Source organism: Gavia stellata, chromosome 1 (genome assembly GCF_030936135.1).
Source record: "Gavia stellata isolate bGavSte3 chromosome 1, bGavSte3.hap2, whole genome shotgun sequence".
Lineage (NCBI taxonomy): Eukaryota > Metazoa > Chordata > Aves > Gaviiformes > Gaviidae > Gavia > Gavia stellata.
This window is the reverse complement of record NC_082594.1, coordinates 64,562,803-64,585,482: the sequence shown is the minus strand read 5'-3', so window position 1 is coordinate 64,585,482 and position 22,680 is coordinate 64,562,803. Positions and strand designations below refer to the sequence as shown.

The window sequence follows — 22,680 nt, the reverse complement described above, 5'->3', positions numbered from 1 at the left end:
ACATTCTTAAATATCAGTATTGCCTAGATATATGCAACAAGACACAGATTTCAAAATCATTAAGATGTTAAGGTTGAATCCTGGAAGGATTTTTTTCCTAACCAAACTGGCAAACTGGTTTTGAATTCATATAATCACAGTACACCAAAGTTTTCCATATTGTCAACTCTTTCAATTATTCTTAAGGGTGGCTGGAAAACTAACATTCTGTATCACAAAATTTATAATCTGATTTTGCTCTGCATCAGGGTAAAATCAAAGCTTGCATCATTTCTACAACAGTCTGATAGGCAAAACACAGATTTGAACCTTGAAATACCACATATAATGCTATTTCCTTACCCAGTGGGATACTGCCAGACCTAAAGGGAGTTTTTTTCTACTCATAGTATACAGTGAATATCAAAGCCATTCCTTATCAAAGCTGCATCAAAATTGGGAACCTTCCAGGAAGAGTCTGGGTTTGATGAATCAGTGTTTTTTAATGGAAAAAATATTTTTCTGGAAAATTCCATTGCACGACATTACACCTTTAGGATTAAACTTCCACTTACAAATAGTTTGGAAATAATTAGTTTATGCATAGTAGGTACTGTGTATTATCAATATGAACAGCCCTGGCTACTAGTGGTTGCAAATACACTGATAAAAACTTCACACAAACAACTATAAGCACCCATCTCACCTATTAGTTGGCCTTTTATTCAAACAATGACTATTTATTTCAGGAACTGAGATCGTTTACTAACTGAACTATAATAATCACAAATTATAAACTTAAAGCATAATTTCATTTCTAAGCTGAAAGAAACTCAGCTCCTGTGATTAAACTCCCAGTTAAGGGGTGTGGGCATAAAATGGTTGCTCTTAAAAAAGCTGATCTCCCACAGGTTCCATTAGGACATCAGAATAGATGGTTAAAATCCTACATAGAAAGGAATCCAAGACTTGGCCTACCCACAGTTTTTGTGTTAACAGTCTGACTGTTATACATACTGAAAATATGCTCCTCTCCTCCCCAAATTATTATATTGATACAAATGGGGACACGGTTGTAATGGACAAAGATGCCTTTTTCTTCTGTCACAGTGTGTTCCTCATTCCACACAGGAATGAATGCACCTTTACACTCATATAACTTCTCAGACTGGATGAGTTTTCTGCTTTGATTATCAGGGAGAGCAGGAAGAATTATTTTGGCCAAGCACTGCAGAATTTGGAGAATTGGCTTTCTTGAAAAGAAAGGAATTATTTTATTTTGAAATGCTTCATTTTGATAATAAATCTTGATTTTTCTTTTCAAAAAATTGCATATTAAGCAGCTCTAGCCCTTTTTTTTAAAAAAAAAGAATAGCATTTTTAGAAAACAAAATGCAATATTTCACTTGACATATTATATTTTCCCTTTGATTTGTCCAGTATAGCCCTCAAACTACCAACTGCATTATGTGTAGTTCTACCCTTAACAGTAAAGGCTATACAACTTTTCTGCTTACACAAACCATATCTAGACTGAAGTTTTCAGCATGAACATAATTATATCCAGTGCCATGCAAGTATTTAGACATCTGTGTCTCCACATTCCATCAAAAGAAATACTTTCTATTTGTCTTGCGTCTATTCATACTTGTGTATTTGTATTGTGTGATTTTATGTAATACAGGTATTATATCCTTAGGATTTATGCTTTTAGGACCTTGAAAGATTTCATTCTTTCTGTCACTGCTCTTGCACCATTTTGATCATTTTGTTGCAATGAAAAACAATTTGTCATTCACTAGTAAGGCACCCGTAGCAAAGGGAGATCCTGATTTTCCATTTTCTGTCCCATTTGTACTGATGGGACAGAAAACTCAAATCTCAGTCCTCCATGCTTTGGGCTGCTTCTAGACTTGGAGCTGAGATAATTACAAATTCCTCAACAGAGGCTGTTTTATTTCGTTCATATTCAGCTTTTATTGGAGAGGGGCTTATCAATTCACACATACAAAGCTAAGCCAGTTTCAGAAATACAGATATTTCACAACTCATAAGATTCCAGCTTGACTATATCTTAAAAAGCTCATTCAAGGAAACACTTCAGCAATTTTATGTTAGAAAAGCTTTGGGATTAAAAACTGCTTACCATTTGATACTGAATTTCCATTTTCAGCAGTCACAGAACTGGACAGTGGATTAGATGACTGAGTTCCATGGTTATTTGCATTTTTATCCTGGGTTTCTGATCCAATATCTGATGTATTTGGATCTTCCCTGCTCCTCAAGTTCAGATTAGTTTCAGCACCTAACACAAACAGAGAAAAAGCTTGTCAGCTTCCTATTAACTAGTGGCTTTCACATACAAGTAGAAAAAACTAACACACAGAAATCAAATTACTTTATCAAAATAAGTTAATTAATCACTAAATCCACGAGTACATTGATAAATGTGGAAGGTTTAAGTCAGTGATTTTTGTAAGGTTTTTCTTTTTTTTGCTAGTGTCCCACTTACAGCCTTTTTAAGTTTATGGAAGTGAAAGTTGTTAACAAAATTTCATTTGTACTGTTTCTTTTCACACAAATATCAGCTGATAAAACTCAACAAATGTTTGTATTGCCTCTATTTTAGATGCTATTCTATTTCACATGAGTTCATATAACGCTGTCATCACTGCAATGCCTTTCACCACTGCATTAGGTGATACTAGCAACAGCTACTACATGGGTTTATTTTTTTCTCTTATCGCCTCCCACATGAAACGAAATGGCTTTTGATATGAAACCATATGTAGCAAGAATTCTCCCAGCAGAGCCTCCCTGTGGGCACTATTTACCCTGCCTCAGGGCTCTCCAGCCATCAATTGTCATCTTCTATGAAGTCTCGCGTTTTCATGTCATAGCCTTTCAGTTAAATTTCTTCAAGACATCAGGAGGAGGTCTGATCCTGTAGGAGTTCCCAAGCTATGTACAATGCACAGGCATTTCTTCAAAGAGAAGGGCAAAACCCTTCTCTTCTTCCCCGTCTGACTGATGGCACATCCATGCAAAGCTCACAGCAAAGTGCCCGGAGCTGGCTCTGAGCTTGCCTGGCTTTGTCAGCCCAGTGCACCACAAGAAACAGGGCTCAGCCATCAGCTGTGCCCAAGCAGTGCTCCGCACCGGAGTTCAGGAGCTGGGAGACAAGACTGTGAATGGATGGGGATGGTAGGAGGGACCCCCACCGCAATTCTGGTATCCCTGGCTATCCCCATTCCACCCCTGTGTGGCAGGGCTGATGAGGCTGCATGAAGTTTGGCACTGGCAAGTCTATGCATTTTTTGATGGATTTGTCTCTCTTTTCTCCATTCCTCTTCATTTTGTGGTGAACTTACATACATACTCTTTCCTCCCATAATCAGGTTTGTTTCACAGAAGACATAGCTGAATTCAGTTCTCTCTCTGTTTAGCTCCATTTCAGTTTGCCTAACTCTTTCCACCCGCTCTGAGAGCTGGCCTTAACTGGGGGCTGACATATTATGGTTGACCTGGGTGCAGAGGCCCTCATATAGCACTGTAAAATTGAAATTTTTCTCTATGACAGCTCTCAAAGAGCTATTCCTTGGTTTTGGTTGTGACTATTTAAGCTTTCTCATAATGACAGCAACAACCAATGGAGGTCAAAAGACTAGCTATTAAAACCAACATTACAGCATTCATCCATACTTCTAATGACATCCTCAGTTCTCCCACAGATACAATATATTCTTGTAAGTCTTGACCACATGAGCATTTTTGAAGGGGACAGGAAAAACTTTTTCTCACCAGGTAACAGATATTTTGCCTGCAGATTTTCAAACGTTGACTGCATGATCGATTTTTCATTTTTATGCCTGAACTGAAAAAACCCACCTGGTTTACAAAGTACCAGCATTTTAAAAATGAATTAATGAAACAAAAACTATATATCCATTCCGGTTAACTTGAAATGTTTCATTTCATTGAAAAGGCTTTCTTAGTTTTGTTTGGCTTTCAGTTATCTAACTGAATCTTTCTTAACATTTCCTCTTCTAACAAAAAAGCTATTTTGAAAAGTCAAAAAGTTCATTTCCAAGCTGTCAGAATAAAACATTCATGCTTCCTCCCTTGCCCTCATTACCTGATCATTATTTTTTGCCAGATCTGATTGGAGTGTTTCAGTGGCAGTGTTTCATAAACTGCATATTTAGGCAAACGTGCTATGCATTGAAAAACATTAGGCCAGCTCTACCCACAGTAACTGACTTGGGAGAGGTGGTAGAACCAGAGTCTGAGCTGGAAAATGCATACAGTACAATCAATTATAAGAGCATGCCTGATTTAGCTTTTGTACAAGCAAGTTGACTGCAAAATGCATCTTTGCAGCTCATATTAAATTTGTCTGAAAAGGAAATGTCACTTTTAGATGTTAATAGTCAGTGCACTTGCCTATAGATCATAATCCACCTACATAATTATTGTGCCACCTTTTACATAAAGAGTCTCCGGGGAAGTGGCTGGGATCCTTATTTTTCTTGATATCCAAAAGATTTATTGATTTGCCTGACATCTGCAATTCATTTGAGAATGTGCAAGTAGAAAGACTTTTTCTTGCATTCCTATTTGCAGAAGCCTTTTGTTTCATAGGTACATTGATATCTTTTCATGGCATTCATGAAGGCCTCTTGGAAAAAAAGGTTATCTTTTCTCCTTTATATCTGTAAGGTGAAATATTACAAAGAATTGTGGATAGCTACTATTGAGCTAAAATATCATCCTAAATTGGCAGAAACAAGTAGTGGACAGATATGCAGCATATCTTTTGGGACAGCTATCTAGATAGACATCGGTTATCCCATTTGCTCTATTCAGTCATTGTAACAAATGCACACCTTTAGTTTCTAAATAGAAGACTATATAGAGAAAAAATACTTCACAGTTCCTTATTTAATTAACCTTGGGGGTGGGAAAGAAGCCTATATTTTGTTTCAAAATAATCTGGATTATATAAAGGTACTTGTACTAATTTTCTATGTATAGGCATCTTCAGCTCCTCGTTGCAGCAGATTCATGTGAGTCTACAGAAAAAGTCTAACCAGCGTATGTTGGCTAACTTCTAAAAGACTCCTGGAGCAGCCAGAGTGTATCCCTAGCAAACAAGTACTGATCATTTATTTTGGACTTTTGTGTAAAATGGGTGAGTTTCTGATGAAAATCTTTTCTATAAACAGGATAACAAGAGGATGCTTTAGTCAGGTATAACCAGTGTACTGTCCCAGTGCTGCAAAACTTACCTAGGATCACTGGGTAATTCGTGTTGGAAGGGACCTCAGGAGGTCCCTTGTGCACCCCTGCTCCAAGCAGTGCCAGCTGTGAGGTTAGACCAGGTTGCTCGGGACTTTGCCCAGATGGGTCTTGAAAACCCTCAAGGATGGAGCCTGCCCGACCTCCCTGGGCAGCCTGTCCCTCTGCCTGTCCCCTGGCCTGCCTGTCCTCATGGGGGAAAGGGTTCAGTACCCAGCCTGAACCTCTCGCGTTTCAGTTCATGACTGCAGTACCTTGTTGCCCTGCCACGCACGGCTGCGAAGGGCCCGGCTGCCCCCTCTCCATCCCCTCCCCATAGGCACTGGGGTGGCTGTGAGGTGCCCCCGAAGCCGTCTCTGCCCCAGGCTGGACAAGCCCCGCGGCCCAGCCTCTGCTCACGGGGCAATGCTCCAGCCCTGAGCGTCACGGGGGTGAACTCACTCCAGGTTATCAGTGTCTTTCCTGCATTGGGGGGCACCAAACCGGCCACGGTATCCAGATGTGGTCTAACAATGAGTGCTGAGCAGAGGGGACAACCCCTGCCCCGACCTCCTGGCAGTGCTCCTGCTGACGCAGGCCTGGATGCCGCTGGCCATCTGTGCTGCCAGGGCTTGCTGCCAGCTCCTGCCCAGCTCCCAGGGCCCCCAGCACCCTTTCCCCAGCGCTGCTCCCCGGACAGTCTGTCCCCAGCCTATATCGTTGTAAGAGGTAATTCCTTCCCAGGTGCAGTGCTTTGCATTTGTTTTTTCAATAAGCTTTAACACGCCAGAAGGCCCTGACTTTATCTTCTGCGCTGGGGTATCTCTCTCTGTCCTGCCTCCCCACTACCCAAAATATCCCTGAGCATGACAAAGGTGTCTCCTGACTTTTTATCGTAATATTTCTATTCCACACAGTTTATCATTACACAGTGGTATCTTAGACGGGAATACTGTGGACAATTATAAAAGATATAGGGAAGCCCTCTGTTATCACTAAAAACATAGAAAATTCCTACTGATTCCTATTTTATCCATCAAGTAGTGGTCTGAAATTCGCTTCACCCTCATGTTTTCTCAGTCAGCTAATATAGAAGTTTGGACTTTTCTCCACATTAATGTCAACTTCCCCCTGCTGCCATGAATCCCTGCTCTCTCATCCCTTATCAACTATCTGAAACACTTTAGGAGAGAGGAAAAGAAAAAACTATGATTCCTACAGTTGAACATCTTCACTGACGTGCTGTTAGTTTTTTGTTCAGACTTGTGTTCCGCTGCTCTCACCAGATGGATGGATTATTTACCAGGATTCAACTTTCTTTTTTTTAAGTAACAGCATCTTAACAGTTTCCAGCTAGCAATAAATGTTATTTGAAGAGTCATCCATGCCTACTTGTGAGAGACTAGCTACAGAGACATATCAGCTGTAAGAGCATGGTGGGAGTTCATGATTATAAAAGGAATACAAGCTTTAAGTGAAAACCTACAGACTCTTTGCAACAGTGAACAGCATTTGGATTATTATTTTGGTAAACTGACTTTGCCAAAAAGATATCTCTGACTCAGTCAAATTCTGCTCTGACTAATCTTGCAGTTATTGAGGATGTATGGACTACAAGGATGTATGGATGTTTGGATTGGGGGCATAATTTGCCCCTCAACTGCAGCATAGTTAATAGCTGGAAGCAATCACATGTACAGTGCTTTTAATCAGAGTATGACAAATCAAAGTGTAACAATTATTTCCTTACAAGCAAGCACTGTATTCCAATAAACCCATAATTAATTACATCAACATTACTTGAAAAGTGTAAGAGGAAAGGTATGCAAAAGACCCAGCTCACGAAATCCACATTTGTTTGTTATTCCCAGTGTGCCTTATGACTTTGTCGTGAGTTTTAAACTCAATCTCTTCCAGGAACACTGGGACTGATATTTCACTTATTTGGAAAGAAAAATCAGAGTATGGCAATCATGGAAATCATTTAATATATCTGTTTTTTATTTTCCTTTTTGAGTCATTATCTCACTCTTAAAAGAAACCCAATGCACTGGAAGTCTATATGATATAACTTTCTTGTCAGAAGAATAACTTAAACTCTTTTAATTGAGCTATGATTTCCAAATATCCTATTATAAAGCTCTTTTTTCTCAAACATAAAATGTGGCATCCCAAACATCATAGTTATTCCATGAGTAGTATTTAGGCTGAATTAATGGTGTTATCACCGAATTAGAAAATGGGCCAGTATAGGCTCTATTCAGATGACAGATAAAAGTGCAGTACTGAAACATTTTGAGACACTATTAATTTTGTAAGGAAATTATATATTTAGCCTATTTAATAAAGTCTAAAGTGAAGTATTAATCAATGACCGATATCAGCATTTAGGTGGAATCACCATAGATTCTTTGTGCAGCAAGATATGAAAAAACAGTATGTTATTAAAAGCCCAGCAGTAACTCACCTGGTTGGGTTGTATTTTTCTTTTCTGTCAAAGCCCTTGGTTTTGTTCTCCTTTCTTTAAAAGTAGGTATATCCATAATGCATATCTGTCCCCATATGTTCTTTTTTTCAAATACTTCTCCTTTTAACATTTAGTCCCCATTTACAGCCTGACTGAAAACTCATTAATAACAACAGCAGGCCTCCACTGCTTTCAGTAGGTTTTGGATCAGATTCATGCTTACCTTGGATGCTTTGTGCAGCACTGCCAAAGCACCAAGGAATTCATAATACAGGGTAAATACAGAGGGCCTCTTGCTTTGTCTATCCTGGTAATTCAAATGTGCTCATAAGTGTTCTCTGGCCCTGAGGCAAATGGTATAAGACTCATGTCTATGCTATTACACTTTCTTGCCCTCCACAGCAGAGAAGCTGCATCCAAGTTGTCTACTGGGAATAGTCCCTGGCCTGTGCCATTTCCTGAACCATGCCCAGATCTGTCTGGAAGCGACCCAGCCTGCCAGGTCCAAAACCATGCCAGGGACTGCTCTAGCACTTTGCCTCCACAGAGGACTGAGCTGCCACACCCAGGATATTCCCTGGCACTGGCTCATTTATTAAAATAGTCATAGCCCTTCACCTGTCAAACATCATTTCTTCATTCAAGGAAAACATGACTTTCTGTAACCAATAGTCAATATACGGTTTTAGTTATCAAGATCCACAGCTATTCACACTTTATTAGCAACTATGAAATCTGGAAAACACATACATTCTGGCAGATAAATTAATGTATTACAGGAGGAGAAGCTTCTTGTACCTGGGCTACCATGGAATCTAAAAGCTAAATAGCTTAATTCCCTTGAAACCTGTGGCTGGCATCCAGCAAAATGGAAATTTCAAATCAAGCAGCTTGTCATTATACATGTGAATAAGAGAGAACTGATCCATTCTATTAACCAGCATATGAAAGACAAGATGTTGCAGACAGAAGAGATACCTGATCCATGCTCTCACTCTTTCTTGGGAGAGTCAGGAATACACCGAATCCTAGTGGCCACCCTGAGTATTTGTTACATTTACTGTGGTAAGTGGACGCTGTGAAGTGAAGGAAAAAAAAAAAAAGATGGTGACTACAGAAATTATGCAGGTATTTTTGATGAAGGGAAGGGAGAGGAAGGTTCAATACGAACAGGCCATTTTATTTTGGCTCAAGTGTTTACCACTGTGTTTTGTTGCACCTTGACAATTGCACTTGACGTTTCCTGTTTTGCTCTGACTGACTGTTGAGATATTCCTTGTCCATGGCATTTGCTAGCTATCCTCAGCACATGTTGTCTTGGGTATCCTGTCACTGGATGAATGCATATTGCTTCAGAGTAGTTCAGTTTACCCACATGAAGTCACACTGTGACCTGCTGTAGCATGACTGTTTACTTTGTCTGCTGAGAGCTGGAGGCAAACAGATGCATCTTATTTGCTGAAAGAAATGGAGCAGGATGAAAACCGTCAAGACAGGATTCCCCCAGCCTATTAGCGTGTACTGCCTGTCCTACCCTCATAGCTGTGCTGCTGGCTGCCGCTGCCGTCAGAGGCAATAATTATTCATTGATTTATTTCACCTCACAAAGGCTGCCCTTACAGCAGCAATCGTCTAGGATTTCCCCCTGCAATGATGCTCCTAGGATAGGCAGCAATGAACTTGTACTGTCACTTCCAGCACCCTTTCTCTCTGAACTGTGTAAGTGGAGCTATCAGATGGTGTTACAAGCCACTCCAGAAGCAGCATTCTTCAATGGAGCAGGTCAGTACAGAAACAGACCATTTCTTCTTTGCTCTGGGAAGCTGCATTCGTGGAAACTCTGTATGAACACTGGAAAGCAAAGAAAGGAGGTGCAGGCCATGAAGAACATCAAGTGACAAAACTCACTCTGCTGGAGGTAAAGAGCTCCTCTGAAGAATACTGTGGTAGTGTGACACTGATCAGCCAGAGTTCAGAAGATAAGGCTGGTAGTGAGAAGGAAGTCGCTGAAGCAGCTGCAGGAACTCCTAGGCCTGGTTCAGCCCTTAAGAACCATCAGCTCAGTCACTTTTTTATAAATCACTTCACAACTATGGAAAGTATACACCTAGAACAGAAAGGTTTCTTCTGCTTTCTTCTCTGATGGACTTGTGTTGGTGGGAAGATAGTGCTCTTATTTTACATTTATTTCAGTGACAATCATTACAAGCTACAAACCTTTCCCTCTTTCCTAAAAGTAATGTTACGGACAGCTCTGGGACAGGTAAACTTTCAGAGTTGGTGGGGGAGATAGATAGATAGATAGATAGATAGATAGATAGATAGATAGATAGATAACGCAAGTGTCTTCCTTCCCTGTCTGGAGGACTGTGGATTGTTTGAATTAGGCTTGTTTTCAACATGAGACAAAGAATACAACTGCTGACGTGGAGAAAACAGCCTTCTTAAATACACATAATGGATGAAGAATATCTGGACGGGCTGCCACCTCTCCTGCTTGGTAGTATCTGAGCAAGAACTCAGAACACTTTTTTAATGCAGCAAGTGTGCTAGAGCCCAGACAGTGCACATGTTTCAGAGACTGGGGATTTCATTCACCCCATCTTCTCCAGGAACTGGTCTCTGCAGGCCTTTCTGAGGTCCATTACTAACCACAGAGGGCAAGAAGGAGGGCAGCACTGCTTGGGACAATTTCCTGCCTTAGGACAAGCATTTCTTCCCTCCATGTTCCCATGTTCCCCACCTTTTCAAGTCTAATATGGAAAAAAATAGCTGATTTTACTATGTAATAGTTTTGTTTACTGTTAGGTGTGTTGATTGGCTGACCAAAGAGTCTATTTCTTCTGTTTGTGTGGTTAAAAAACCGCTGGTGTGCTGGAAAAGGAGGAGGCAATTTGGTGAGAAACACAGCTTCCCTTTTTTAAACTGTTTTCTTCTAACTAATGTGGATGCAGCAGTTCTTTTTGAAGGCGGACATTTAAGTTTGTTTATGTTTGTGTGTGGTATCTCAGTAACAGAACAGCCATTACTGCTGGGCTTTAGCTGCTGTTGGAAGGAATTATGTGATGAGACACTGTCTCAACCTTCCTCCCCCTCAAACACGGTTACAAATATTGTAAAAATAAATGAACAAAAAAACCCCAAACAAACAAACAGACAGGGATTTGCTACTGCCAACAGCATCACATTAGTTCTATTTACTTTTCCTACAGAATACTTCTACACAGATTTTCAGGATATCTCTCATACCAGCTCTGGCATCGACTGCAATGCAGAAGTCTTAGCACAAGTGACTGCATTGGGCAGACAAATTGTTTGAGCAGATCCTGAGAGACAATCCAAGGAATATTTTTGGATCACCTGTACTGTAACCCTGCCCACCAAACAGGAACAGCTATTCTGGAAAACCTCTCGGACAACACTCCCAATTTGCTTCAGAGTGAGCTTCTAAAATAAAAATTGAATTTAGATATGTCTTTATCTTGTTTTTAAGTTCATTTCGAAGGGGTACAGTGATGGTCAATGACACCTCTGTGATCCTCAAGGTAAGAACTATCACAGATGCAGTGTGATAAGCATCCATATTGCGCACAAATATAGCCAACCTGTGGCTAAAAACTGTCACTACAAACTACTAGTATGTCAGCATCACACTGCAACCAGCCCTTAAGGAAAGAGCTAAAAGAAATGATGAAATGTGGAACTTCAGGTCTAATTTTTTCATATGTTTTTTCTTTTAAAAATTGTACCACACAAAGGATAAAATTCATTTTCCTGTTTTTCATCTTAAAATAGAGTGAAAACTCAAGCCAAAAGAGTGTTGAACTTGAAGGCTTCTTTATTTTCCCACTCACTAGTGAGAAGACAGATGCCCCATACTGCTATTTCTATTTCCAGTGCTCCACTTCCAGTTTCCTACCCTCTCAATAGCAGGGTGCAGCAGTGTGGAGAGAGCATGAGTGTCAGGACACCCTCATGTTTATGACTGAGTCTTCTTCCCAATCTCGTTCCAGCTGTCTTCTCTTGCTTCTCCATCCAGCCTCACAAAATGCCGATGCTGGAACTGGAACACAATCCACACATGTGGGTCTATAGAGTTTCATGGTGAGCTGCACGAGTCCTGTTAAGATCTTTGGGTCATCACTGAGGGGCTGGACTTTGTGCAGTCAGAACTGCCCCTCTCTTGGATACCTGAGCCACTGAGTTTATAACTAGTTTGGTTTGTTTATAATACATCTTTGGTTGTTGTGTAGACATACTCCTACCTGACAACCTGAGTGGTGTTGAAATGGCCATTCTTGAACTTATCTATGTCCAAAACCAAAAAGTCAACACATTTTACTGTTAACATTTCCAGTAAGAAAAATTTTACTATGTTTGAGGCAAACCATTTCAATACTTTCCAAACATTTTTGAAAGACTGGATATGAAAGAATATTTTTTTCTGCACAGAATTTCAGAATACTTGATTTTCTTTCCAGGGCAAAACAAAAATAAATGTCACAATCTTGACATTTTCTGTGAAATGGAATTATTGTTCTCTACAGAGGCTCTATGCAAAAGACGATTTAATGCTGAGATGGATGTAAATAAGTTTACAGCATCTGAACATATTTCTCACGCAAGTTGAGAATTTAGTTAGAGACTTTCACTAAAATATGTGTTCAAATTTCATTCTCCACTATGTCCCAAATGCCTGTAGGCCTGTAAAATCAAGTGATATGAAGTTTACTGCCAAATAGCCATATTCTTGGTTGGTACCAGGAACGGAAGTGTGCTACAATTCAATTTCCTTGTTCTCTCAGATATGGTTAATTTCTCACATTAATGTATCTTTGATTTACAGTTAGTGATGTAGTGGTTCCTAAACAAAGTCCTTTGTGGTTCTGATCACAAATAAAAAATACTGAAGACTCTCTACTATTTAAAGAAGCCCACAACACCATTAGCAAAGAGACAACTTCCTGAACCATTGCTGAATTTGGAACAATGATGTTGCATCAGATGGTGAAGAAAAGACATTGTTGTGAAAATAATAATCCTGTAAATGTCTACCTGAAGTCACTATTAAAGGTAGGATATTATTAGAATCTATGGTCTTGAAATGCACTAAGCTGAACCAGTATGGTGTGGTTACTGTGCTCCATTATCAGACAGGATGAAGGGGACACAAAGTAAATCCAACCCAATGGAAAGAGAGCAAATAAGAATCAGTAACGTAAAAGAAATGCCTGCAGTTCTCAGAAATGGACCATGTAAAAGGAAAAGAAAAGTTGGTGCAATTACTTCTCCTCAGCTTCCTTCCTGTTAAGCAGTGACTAGGTATGAACATGAGAGAGCCTGTACTGGGTCAGACCACGGGTCTGTCTACTCCAGGATCCTTTTCTGACAGCTGTAGATACTTATAGTACAAGATCATGTCAAAAATGCAGTGATATTTCCTGGGGTTGCACAGTCTCCTCCAACTTCTATTTGACTGGATATACGCTTTGGAAGGAGTGCTAAGGATTTGATTTTATTTTCAATACAAGCATTTAAAATGCAAAATAAATATAATAAAGGTTTATGACAATATCCATTCTTTTTTCACCTGAAATATAAATGAGACTTGATTTGTTCTTCTAATAATCTTCAGGTTAAAATTGTTTACGGTACTCACACACAAAGCCTCTTTTCCATGCCAGAAGAGAAACCCAAAGCAAATTACACATTACATGATTTTAGGCTGTAAGAGCAAACAGTGAAATCAACCAGGAAGAGAAATGCTACAGTGAAAAAAAATCATCATAACAGAAACCAAAAAAACTCTTCAGCAGTAAAATATATTAGTTTTCAGAGATTCTGAAATGGAAAATTATTCTTGGTATACTGTGTTTATCCTAAAACAACAGATCTTTTTTGTGAGAAATTATCCAGGTAATGGCAGACTTACAGATGAGGAGAAGACTGCAGGTTAAGGTGGTATCTTTCAGGCTGTAAAAATGTTCATTGATATTATGCAAACAGGAATGGACGGGACTTTCTCTAGACTCTTCTAACCCCTTTTTCTGCTGCAGTAATGCAAACCACAATTATTTCCTCAGAAAAATCACCCAGCATGGGCTGGATGGCAACTGTATTGCCAGCATTTCTTTCTCCTCTGTAATTTTCTTCATTGGGCATCTACAGCTAGCCAATTTTGGGCCTTTTTTTATGACTCACATTAAACTCTTACTAGCAGTGCTTTGGCTTTCTCCCACTTTTCTGTACCTACTGCAAGAGATTCAGATTGAGAGCTGCAAGCAGTCCATAGTGAATCAGAGAGTGATGACTCTCCTGTGTTTAGATATCTAATCTGAAAATTAGTCACAGAAAGTCACCCTCACTCCCTGGTAATTAAGGCAATTATATAAACAGATATTAATCTCTTTCTGAGAAGTGTTGTGAAACTTAATTCATTAAAGTTTTAATGCTTTGAGAATTTTACTTGAAAGATGTTCTAGGAGTCCAATGCCTCATGTAATCATTCCTCCAGCATTCACAGGTAAAAGAAGATAAAAGGTGACAACCCAGCTTTCTGTATTACTCATGTTTTGTAAGTTGTTAGCTTTTGCCACGAATAAAGTAAAACTTTTGCAATGTATCCATATAATGTAGGAATAATGAGATGCAGTTATGAATATTATCTTTATTAAGTTGCTTAAGAGGAAAAGCTGAGTGGCTTAGAGGATAAGGGACTGGGATTTCATCTCAGAAACCCCAGTGGGGATTTAATTTGCAATCCGCTGTTGAGGTGTTAGCTGCACAATAGCTTACTCTAATCTGCTGATAAAGGGAAATTATTTACCAGCTATCAAAGGGATACCTGCCTTTGACAGGACAGTACTCCCCATACATATACATTAAATCCTGTTATTTTCCAAGTTTGAGCCAATTTCAACTAAGAGTATTTGGCATGCTTTAGGCCCAGCTAGGTACGTCTAAATATCTGTATTATTTGTCAGGTGTAACTATCTTCCTGTGACTTCCAGTGCTTAAACTGGAGAATGTGGAATAATTCACTGATATGTGAAGCTACCTGCCTTGGAAATACCTCACTTAGGAAGAAAGTAAAGAAGGTATTCATATAGTTTATGGACGGCAAAGATATTGGGCAAACATTTGAACAGTATCGATATTTTGTTAACAAACTAATATTTGCATGCGTTTTCTGTTGCTACTATGTAAGTTACTAAACTGTTTTGGAAAGGAATAGGTCACTGAAGCATATATAGACTTGCATAGACAGACCTACTTGTATTGAAACACTAACAATAATTCACAAAACTTGGAAGCCTATACATTGATGACCCACATAAAGGAAAGGTCTTCCTAATTTTATTTCTTAGGCATCTAAATCTGAGGTTGCAAGCTTGCACATTCTCTTTTGCTCAGACACAGAAGTCAAGCATCCATGTCAATCTTTTCTCGATAAGCAGGAAGGACAGAAAGCATAAAATCTCTATTTCGATAACCTGATGCTAAGGAAATTCATCCAAGTTAAGGGAAAATCATATTTTCTTTGCTCCTTTCCCTTTAGAATCCACATGAATACTTACTCTGTCAATCTGAGCATGGATGATGGGCTGGGAATTATTCCATCTTTTGTGCTGAAACTTCCCTTTGTATGGAATAGTTTAATATCAACTGTACCAATCAAGAGAAATAACACTACGACCTAGCAATCTGAGTATCATTCATCCATGTTGAGGAAAAGAAAATTCTGTCCCTGCTCCACAAATATTTAATATGAAATACTTAAACATGTAATTGTCTCTTCCTTATATAAGGAATGTCTTGTATGTTGAATAGTTAAAATATTGTACATTCTGCTAGAGAGTGTGGTTTTGTGACTAAGGCATTCAATTGGGTTTCATGAAGTCCAGTTTCAAATCTAAGGTCCTGTCTAGAAATACCTAAGGCCTCTGTGCATGACCATTCGGTTTCTATTTGTCTCGCAAAGTAAAGTTTCTACTTCTAGAAATCATGGAGAACAGAAGAAAAGTGTGTCTGTGTATTATTGCTTATCTGTACTCAAGTCTCGTTTTATATGGTGTAAAAGGAAATCCCTGTCTAACAATACAGCCATAGCTTCAATGACAACTCTCTTCAACCTTGGAGAAATCACTTTATCTCAGTTCTCACCTGTTACAGTTTTGCTTATTTGAACTATAAGCTCTGCAGAGCAGAAAACTTCTCCTATTACATGTAAAGTATTTTGCAAGAAATTGCATACTATATGATCCTGATCATTGCTTGAACCAGTAGATGCTACTGTTGTATGAAAAAAATGGCCAGGCTAGGCTACCAGGTAATGAAAATTGTTGGCATTTGATTATTTTTTTTGATGCCTGTGTGAAAGAGTGCTCTTAGTTCAGTTCACAGTAAGTCCACAGTCCATCAAAAAACCACAAATCCATTCTATTGTAATTCTGGATGACAATTTTCCACTGAGAGGTCAGGAGCCAAAAGGACATCAGTGTTCTCAGGCCTTGAAATTACTTCTCCAGGCAAGAGGGAGGTGTGTTGGGGGATCTGTCTGTATTGCACTTTTATTGGCAAGGAGGCTTTTATCTTAAAGGCTGATGATCCCATACAGAAACTTACTGATTCCCATAGCCAACTCTCCTTGACTTCAAAATGGCCCACAATTTTACTTTCTGTTTTTTTTATTTAAGGTTGTTGGTAAGTTATAGAAATAAATAGAAATGAAAATAACTTATAGAAATAAAGGAAATTGCACGTTACAGAGTGCTGTCCTAGGCGATGTCTTCAACTTTAATTAATTTTTACTAAAATTGATTTAATTGTTTTTACCATATAATCTCCTACAAATAAAATACTACAAATGACAATAAGAAGAAATGGAGTCTTCCAGGAACTTAATATGCATTAGGCATAGGTGATAAAAAATCAGGAGGTAAGACATGGACAACTTCTAGTTTTACATACAGAGTCCACTCTGCTGCTTGCCATCTTATTACTTCACATCAGAGGTTAAATAAAAGATATTTTTTTCCAGCTGTTACCCTAGAAATGAACTGAACACATGAAGTACATGAAAAAGGCAAATTGTAAAAACACACACATAAATTCACGGGTATTTCTTTGTTACTTTCAATCCATCTGCTCATCATTGAACTATTCATATGTAACCACACTTAGTATTATACAGTAGCTTCCAAGCTCATAAAATATTGATTCAGGTTTTTTATCGTATATCTTTCTTGAACTTTGATCTTTCATACTTAGTGCTGCCTTGATGAAATATTTAGAAGTGCAACATTTTCCATGTGAAAGGTAAATTTAGAGTTTTTATATGTTAGCCTCTGTTAATGCACTAGCTTCAACCCACAGGAGACCCAAGCTGAACTCTATCTTGGTCACATTCAATTGAAAATTGAGTTTGCAAAAATCCTCCATCCCAAAGAAACATTTCTTTTTTAAGGTAAAGGTCAGTTTTGTGACTTGGTTGGAGTAGGCTTACCACCCTTCCTCACCAGGTACATTGAGAGAGCCTTGAGAAGATACATCCGAAGAGCTGACTTTGGTAGTTACTTCCCAGCGGATAAAAATGTATTATCTATTTAATAAAACAAGACCCCCAACTTAAAAAAAAAAACAACACAAACCAAAAAAAACATTCTACATACATTCATAGACACTGAATGTTATCAAGTAATTTTGCCAAAACAAGCAAAACTACTGCAACATCTTTAAAAATTCATCAATTCATATACTCAGACTAACAAACAAGGCATTCTCTTGAGGCTGAGAACTGATGAGGTCTCAGTTCATAGCTCATGGCTGATTGAGTTCAGGAACATGCAAGGTCCAGCTAAAGCTTTTTCAAGGTCTGGAGGACTCACAAGGGTTCTGTCCACCATTGTTTCTCTGATAACTGTTGGGAGCCTCTCTCCCAGTGTAAGTCTCTTGTCTCCACCTAGCCACTAACTTTCATGAAACTTGTAGAAACTCAATTAGTTTTGACACCTTTATCTCCTTGTTGTATTTGGTTGGAAGGGGTTTTGACTGAAGGCTGCCAAGATTCATAGGGACAGAGAGGTAGGGTGGCACACAGACAGACATACACATATACAGTGTAAGCACAAACACCTGCTTCTGTTCTATTATAGCTGCATAAATCAGGATGTGATACTGAAATCAATGGAGCAGTATATATTTAAGAAAATGGACAATGAATAAGAAGATAATCTATCCTGTTCTCTACTGTTTTGTTTTGTGTTTCAAAAATAGGACTTCATATTGCCCATTTTGAATACACTGCACACAGCTCTTGAATAAGACAACTTTTTGGACAGACAGAAATGAAGAAGCAGAGAAAATAGTCTAGAGGTTTTATCAGTCTGAATTTTAAACTCACGAAATTTTGTGTTTGGGAGATGCTACTAAGGCGAGAAGTTTCTTTATATAGTAAACTGACTATTTTCAATAGGAGACTTTTTTTTTTAAATCAGGAAAGTAATGTGAAGACTGGAGTCAGTGTTGTAATTGATACGCAGAACGAGGATTTACTTCAACTTTAATCACTTAGAAGTTACAACTCTACTAGTTTAATCACTAGGCTTTCCTCAAACACAATGGAGAAAGATATATAGGAGGAATTAAACTCTCAAAATGACTGTCTCTTCATAGCCTAAGGATTTGATGCCTACATATCAAGCTTTTAGATGGACAAAGTTAGGTCAGAAGCATCTCACCCTTACAGAGCAGCTAACTGAATTTGTTAACATCAGGATGATTTTTCAGTATTCATAAGATCCATAGATTTGTTCCAGTAACAACATTAAACCCTTTATTACCTGGACAAGGCAAATAATTAAGTGATAATGTCTGAGGACTGTGGTCCCAGAAAGCTTTAGTAAAATGGCAAATTTTCTTCTTTTTATAGTTGGCTTTTGCTCTAGATAGATACAAAAGATGTTCTCCAGATGCCAGAAAGCCAGGATACCAAGTAATCTCTGGTATGTACATAAGTGTATGCAAATGACAGGAAAGGTAAGAAAGGATAGAAGAGGATAGAAAAGGGAAATAAGTATAGTTTTCTGCACAACTCTCTGTCTCAGCTTTATTTAGGAGAATAATAATGGCTGTATCACTAAATTCAGAATTTCATGGAAATGAAATAACGAAACCTTAAAAGAAAGTCTTCAAATCAAAGTACATGCTATCTACCAGATATCTAATCATATATTTCATTCAAAGTATTTCTATAGATTGATACCATAAACTCATTTTCACATGATGTAACATCTGTGTTTATTTTACTGAGACTGCTGGAATGTTAAAAAAAATCCATTTAAATTTGTGTCATACAAACATTTTGGTAAAAGAAAAGTTGACATCTCAGTGAAAACCTGAAGACCTATAATTTTTATATGCAATGTATTTTCTATATGTGTTTCTTAAGACTGCAACAGATCTTTCTTTAAAAAAAAAAAAACCAACATATGACGTGTTTGTTTTGTACTTTTACCTACTCTATCGGCTTCCAATGTAAGAAAGTTTTTGTGCAGAAGAAATACACTATACAGAAGCACAGAGATCTGTCTTACCTTCTGGCTCCCTGATCTTACGTCCTGCTGCAGATTTTCGTAGCACACTCCGTCCTGAGTTGAACAAGCTAGTTAACTCATCAAGGGGACTGGTCAATGACCTTGAGTTTGTTGGGCTGTATGGAAATGAAGATGATGAATTTGAGTTCAATTTCCTGTGATCTGCTCTTGCCACCTTTGGAGAGTAAGGCAGTTTGGAGAATGGAGATGAGCATCCAAGCTGAGCAGGATTTGGTCTCTGAGGTACTTTTGACAGGTCTGAGTTTGTACCTGCTTTTCCTGTATTAATCAGAAAACCAGCACAAGTCTCTGGAGGAAACGCAAAATGTGTGGAAGCCCGGTAGGAAATAGGAAGTGGTACAGGAGGAGGTGGTGGTGGGAGAGGAGGAGGTGGTGTGGAAGGAGGAGTCACTTTGCTGGAAACATTGAACACAACCAAGCCTGGAGATGCTGGTCTTTCATTCTCCCCTTTCTGGCTTTTGGAGTACTGTGGTGATAATGGACTTGAGCCTTCTGACTGCACAGGGTATTTTAGGTTGGTTTCCAAGACAGGAAGCTTTTTGACTTCTAGTGGTGTTAGAGGTGATTCATCAGAAGCAGGTGAACATGTGACAGGGGTTGGAGGAAATACAAGAAGTGGTGGCCTGTGGGGGAGCAAATTAGGGAAAGGGGCTGGAATGTCACATGAGTCTTTATAGATCAAAGCTGCTTGACTGTTTCCATCCAATGTTCCATCTTCAATGTTAACATTTTTTTTGCTTTCAAACAACAGAGGAGGAGATCCAGCCATTACTGGAATTATTCCACTACCATTGCTTCCTTCTTCTGGTAGAAAATACTTCATTTCTTCATATACAGATTCTCCTTGTTCTGGGCTTTCTGCTTTAGCAGAACTGCTTTTCATTGCATTCCCTACCATTTCAATATAGACAGGCTCATTTTCCTCCTCTTCTTGCGACATATAGAGACTCAACAAGCCATGCTGTGGCCCATCAGCAGAAGCTGCTCTCTGTACTGTCACAGTGTCATAGCCACCTGGTTTAGATATTGTGCTTGCCTGTTTTACGTCCCCAGGCTTTTGGCCAGGTATTTCTTCATAAGAGCCACTAAGTTTCGTATTGGGACTTCGTTTTGGTTTTCTGGGAGGTATTTTTTTCATGGTACTATAGTCATCACTGTGTGGCCTTGGACGGGTCAGTACTAAGAAAGTGAAAAAGGTCTGTGTTATTAACAGATCAAAGTCAGTTTTTTCTTACACATGTCCAGTACTTTAAGCCTTCAAATGTTGCCCATATAGTTTTATAATGAGCAGCAGTCACAAACACAGGGATTCAGTCAAAAGTATAAATATTTCAAGGAAAGAAATGCAGAACTTTCAGCTTCCAAACCACAAGCCTTTGCTACCTGGGCATATAATCTGCTTTGGTAATCTCTATTGCCACGAAAAGATGAGAGCTAACACCTGAGGAGATACCTTTTGAATCCAAATGTTCACTGCAAGGTCTGTAACACATGAAAATATGTGCTTGTTATTCCTTTTGCACCAAGGGAGAGGGGCATGCTTTTAACTAGGAGTTTCAGCATGGTGCTACTTTGACACACATGTTATTGCCAGTAACTGAAGTATGCCCCTTTTATGTAATACCTATAAATCTCTAATTATAGGCAGATATTATGCCTATCTCTTCTTCTTTTGTACTGCAGGTGTGGAAATATTTTATAAAGTTAGGAAATCCCACAGCCTAAGGGCAATTCCCCAACTGAGTTATACAGTTAACAAAACTAGATGTCTTTTCACAGCCTCCAGGCACATATGGGGTGGAGAGACTAGATACCTAGGTGACTGGTCTTTTAGGATCAAAATTAGGTGGTATAAATTAGAGATGGTTTTGGACAAAGACTCAGGAAACTAACATAATTCTTGGAAAATGAGTATACACCAGGGAAACTGGCCCTATTGTTTCATACATATGGGAAGAATTCCATAGTTGTTTTATGAGTGTATACAAGCATTAGCATTAAGACCACACATACATGTATAAACTGTCATTCTTTCAAAAACCTCTGCTAGAACTTTTTGGTTAAATCAATCATCTCTTGCAGAGCTGGGCACAGAAAGCTGAAACCACTACAGAGCTCCTTAAGCCACACTAGTTTAAAAGCATATTGGACACAGTTCACCTCTCCTTACACAGAGCTTGAATGAGCAAGGAAGAGGTTACAAAAAATGGACTTTCATCTAATGAACTGGACAGGAGAACAGTAATTATTTTGCAAGAGGGAGCTGCAAAGGTTTCCATCCATTGTATGCAGGATTAGGGAATGGTTGTACATAGCTTTAAACCCAACCTGAAGGATCTTCCCTCATAAGCCTAGAGGATCCTTTACACAAAGCATGGGAAGTCAGGCTTATCAAGGAAAAGCAGAATGCATTCCTTCCCTTCATCTTCTACTCATTCATTTCAAGGGTGAAGGAGAATAGAACAGCTGAACTCAAAACTGTTCTATATGCATTATAATGCCATGAGACACTTTGGGACTTTCATAGCACTTTCATTCTAAACAAAAAATTCACTGTAAGCAAGTTATGGCACAAAAATAAACCACTGAATGCATAAGTTATTCATGTGAACATAGAGAAAAAGTAGGAGAAAGTTTAATGTTTAACTTGGTGAAATTCAAGATTTGAGCATTCTGTTTTAGTGATGCAAGGTATTCTAACAAACACAGTTTAAAAGGTGAAATAGAACAGTCAGTGGGGTAGAATAGCTCAGGTTGACAGAGATCATTTGTCTCTAGAGGGAGTTCTGCAAATAGGTTTTGATTGTTGACAAACTAGGCAATTAAAACATATCAGTATTATTTGCTGATTTGGAAACAAATGACAAATTGACTAATTTTATTTACTGCCACTGAAATATTTCAGGGAAGCAGGACTTTTCAAAGGCGCTTGACTGTGTTTAGAAGGATCAAAGTGAAAAGAATAAATCAATAACCTAGAGTAACGTTTGCAACTGTTTCTCCCTTTATGCCTAACCTTCATTAGCGGTTTCCTTAGAAGCTGCCGACAAGCAAGCACTAACAGCCTCGTATGAAGCGCTCAGTCGTGTGTTGGGGTCCCTCTTTGGTTTGGGAGGAGGCTGTTTCCTTGGTGATGGCAGGCTATTGCTATCGTCCATGCTGAACACAGAGTGCAGGGAAGGGGATCTGATGGATGACCCAGCCACAGAATGTACCAAGCCGTCCACTGCCATGGGGACAGGGACGGAGCTGGAATGAAAATGCTTAGGCGTTCGACAGCCGGCAAAGCTGTCCTCAGAGACCTTCCCACCCTTGTCTTCAGCTCTGAAAACACAGAAAAGA

At 38.9% G+C, this 22,680-nt stretch overlaps 1 protein-coding gene across 1 annotated transcript in view; it reads right to left on the bottom strand.

The window, feature by feature from the left end:
- MYO16 (myosin XVI) overlaps positions 1–22,680 on the bottom strand; it is a 301,679-nt gene that overhangs the window by 21,773 nt on the left and 257,226 nt on the right. The window contains exons 30-32 of the mRNA XM_059817431.1: positions 22,355–22,662; positions 19,318–20,517; positions 2,126–2,284 (exon numbers count right to left, since the gene is read on the bottom strand). Coding sequence (XP_059673414.1) covers positions 2,126–2,284; positions 19,318–20,517; positions 22,355–22,662 — 1,667 coding nt within the window. The remainder of the gene's footprint in view (positions 1–2,125; positions 2,285–19,317; positions 20,518–22,354; positions 22,663–22,680) is intronic.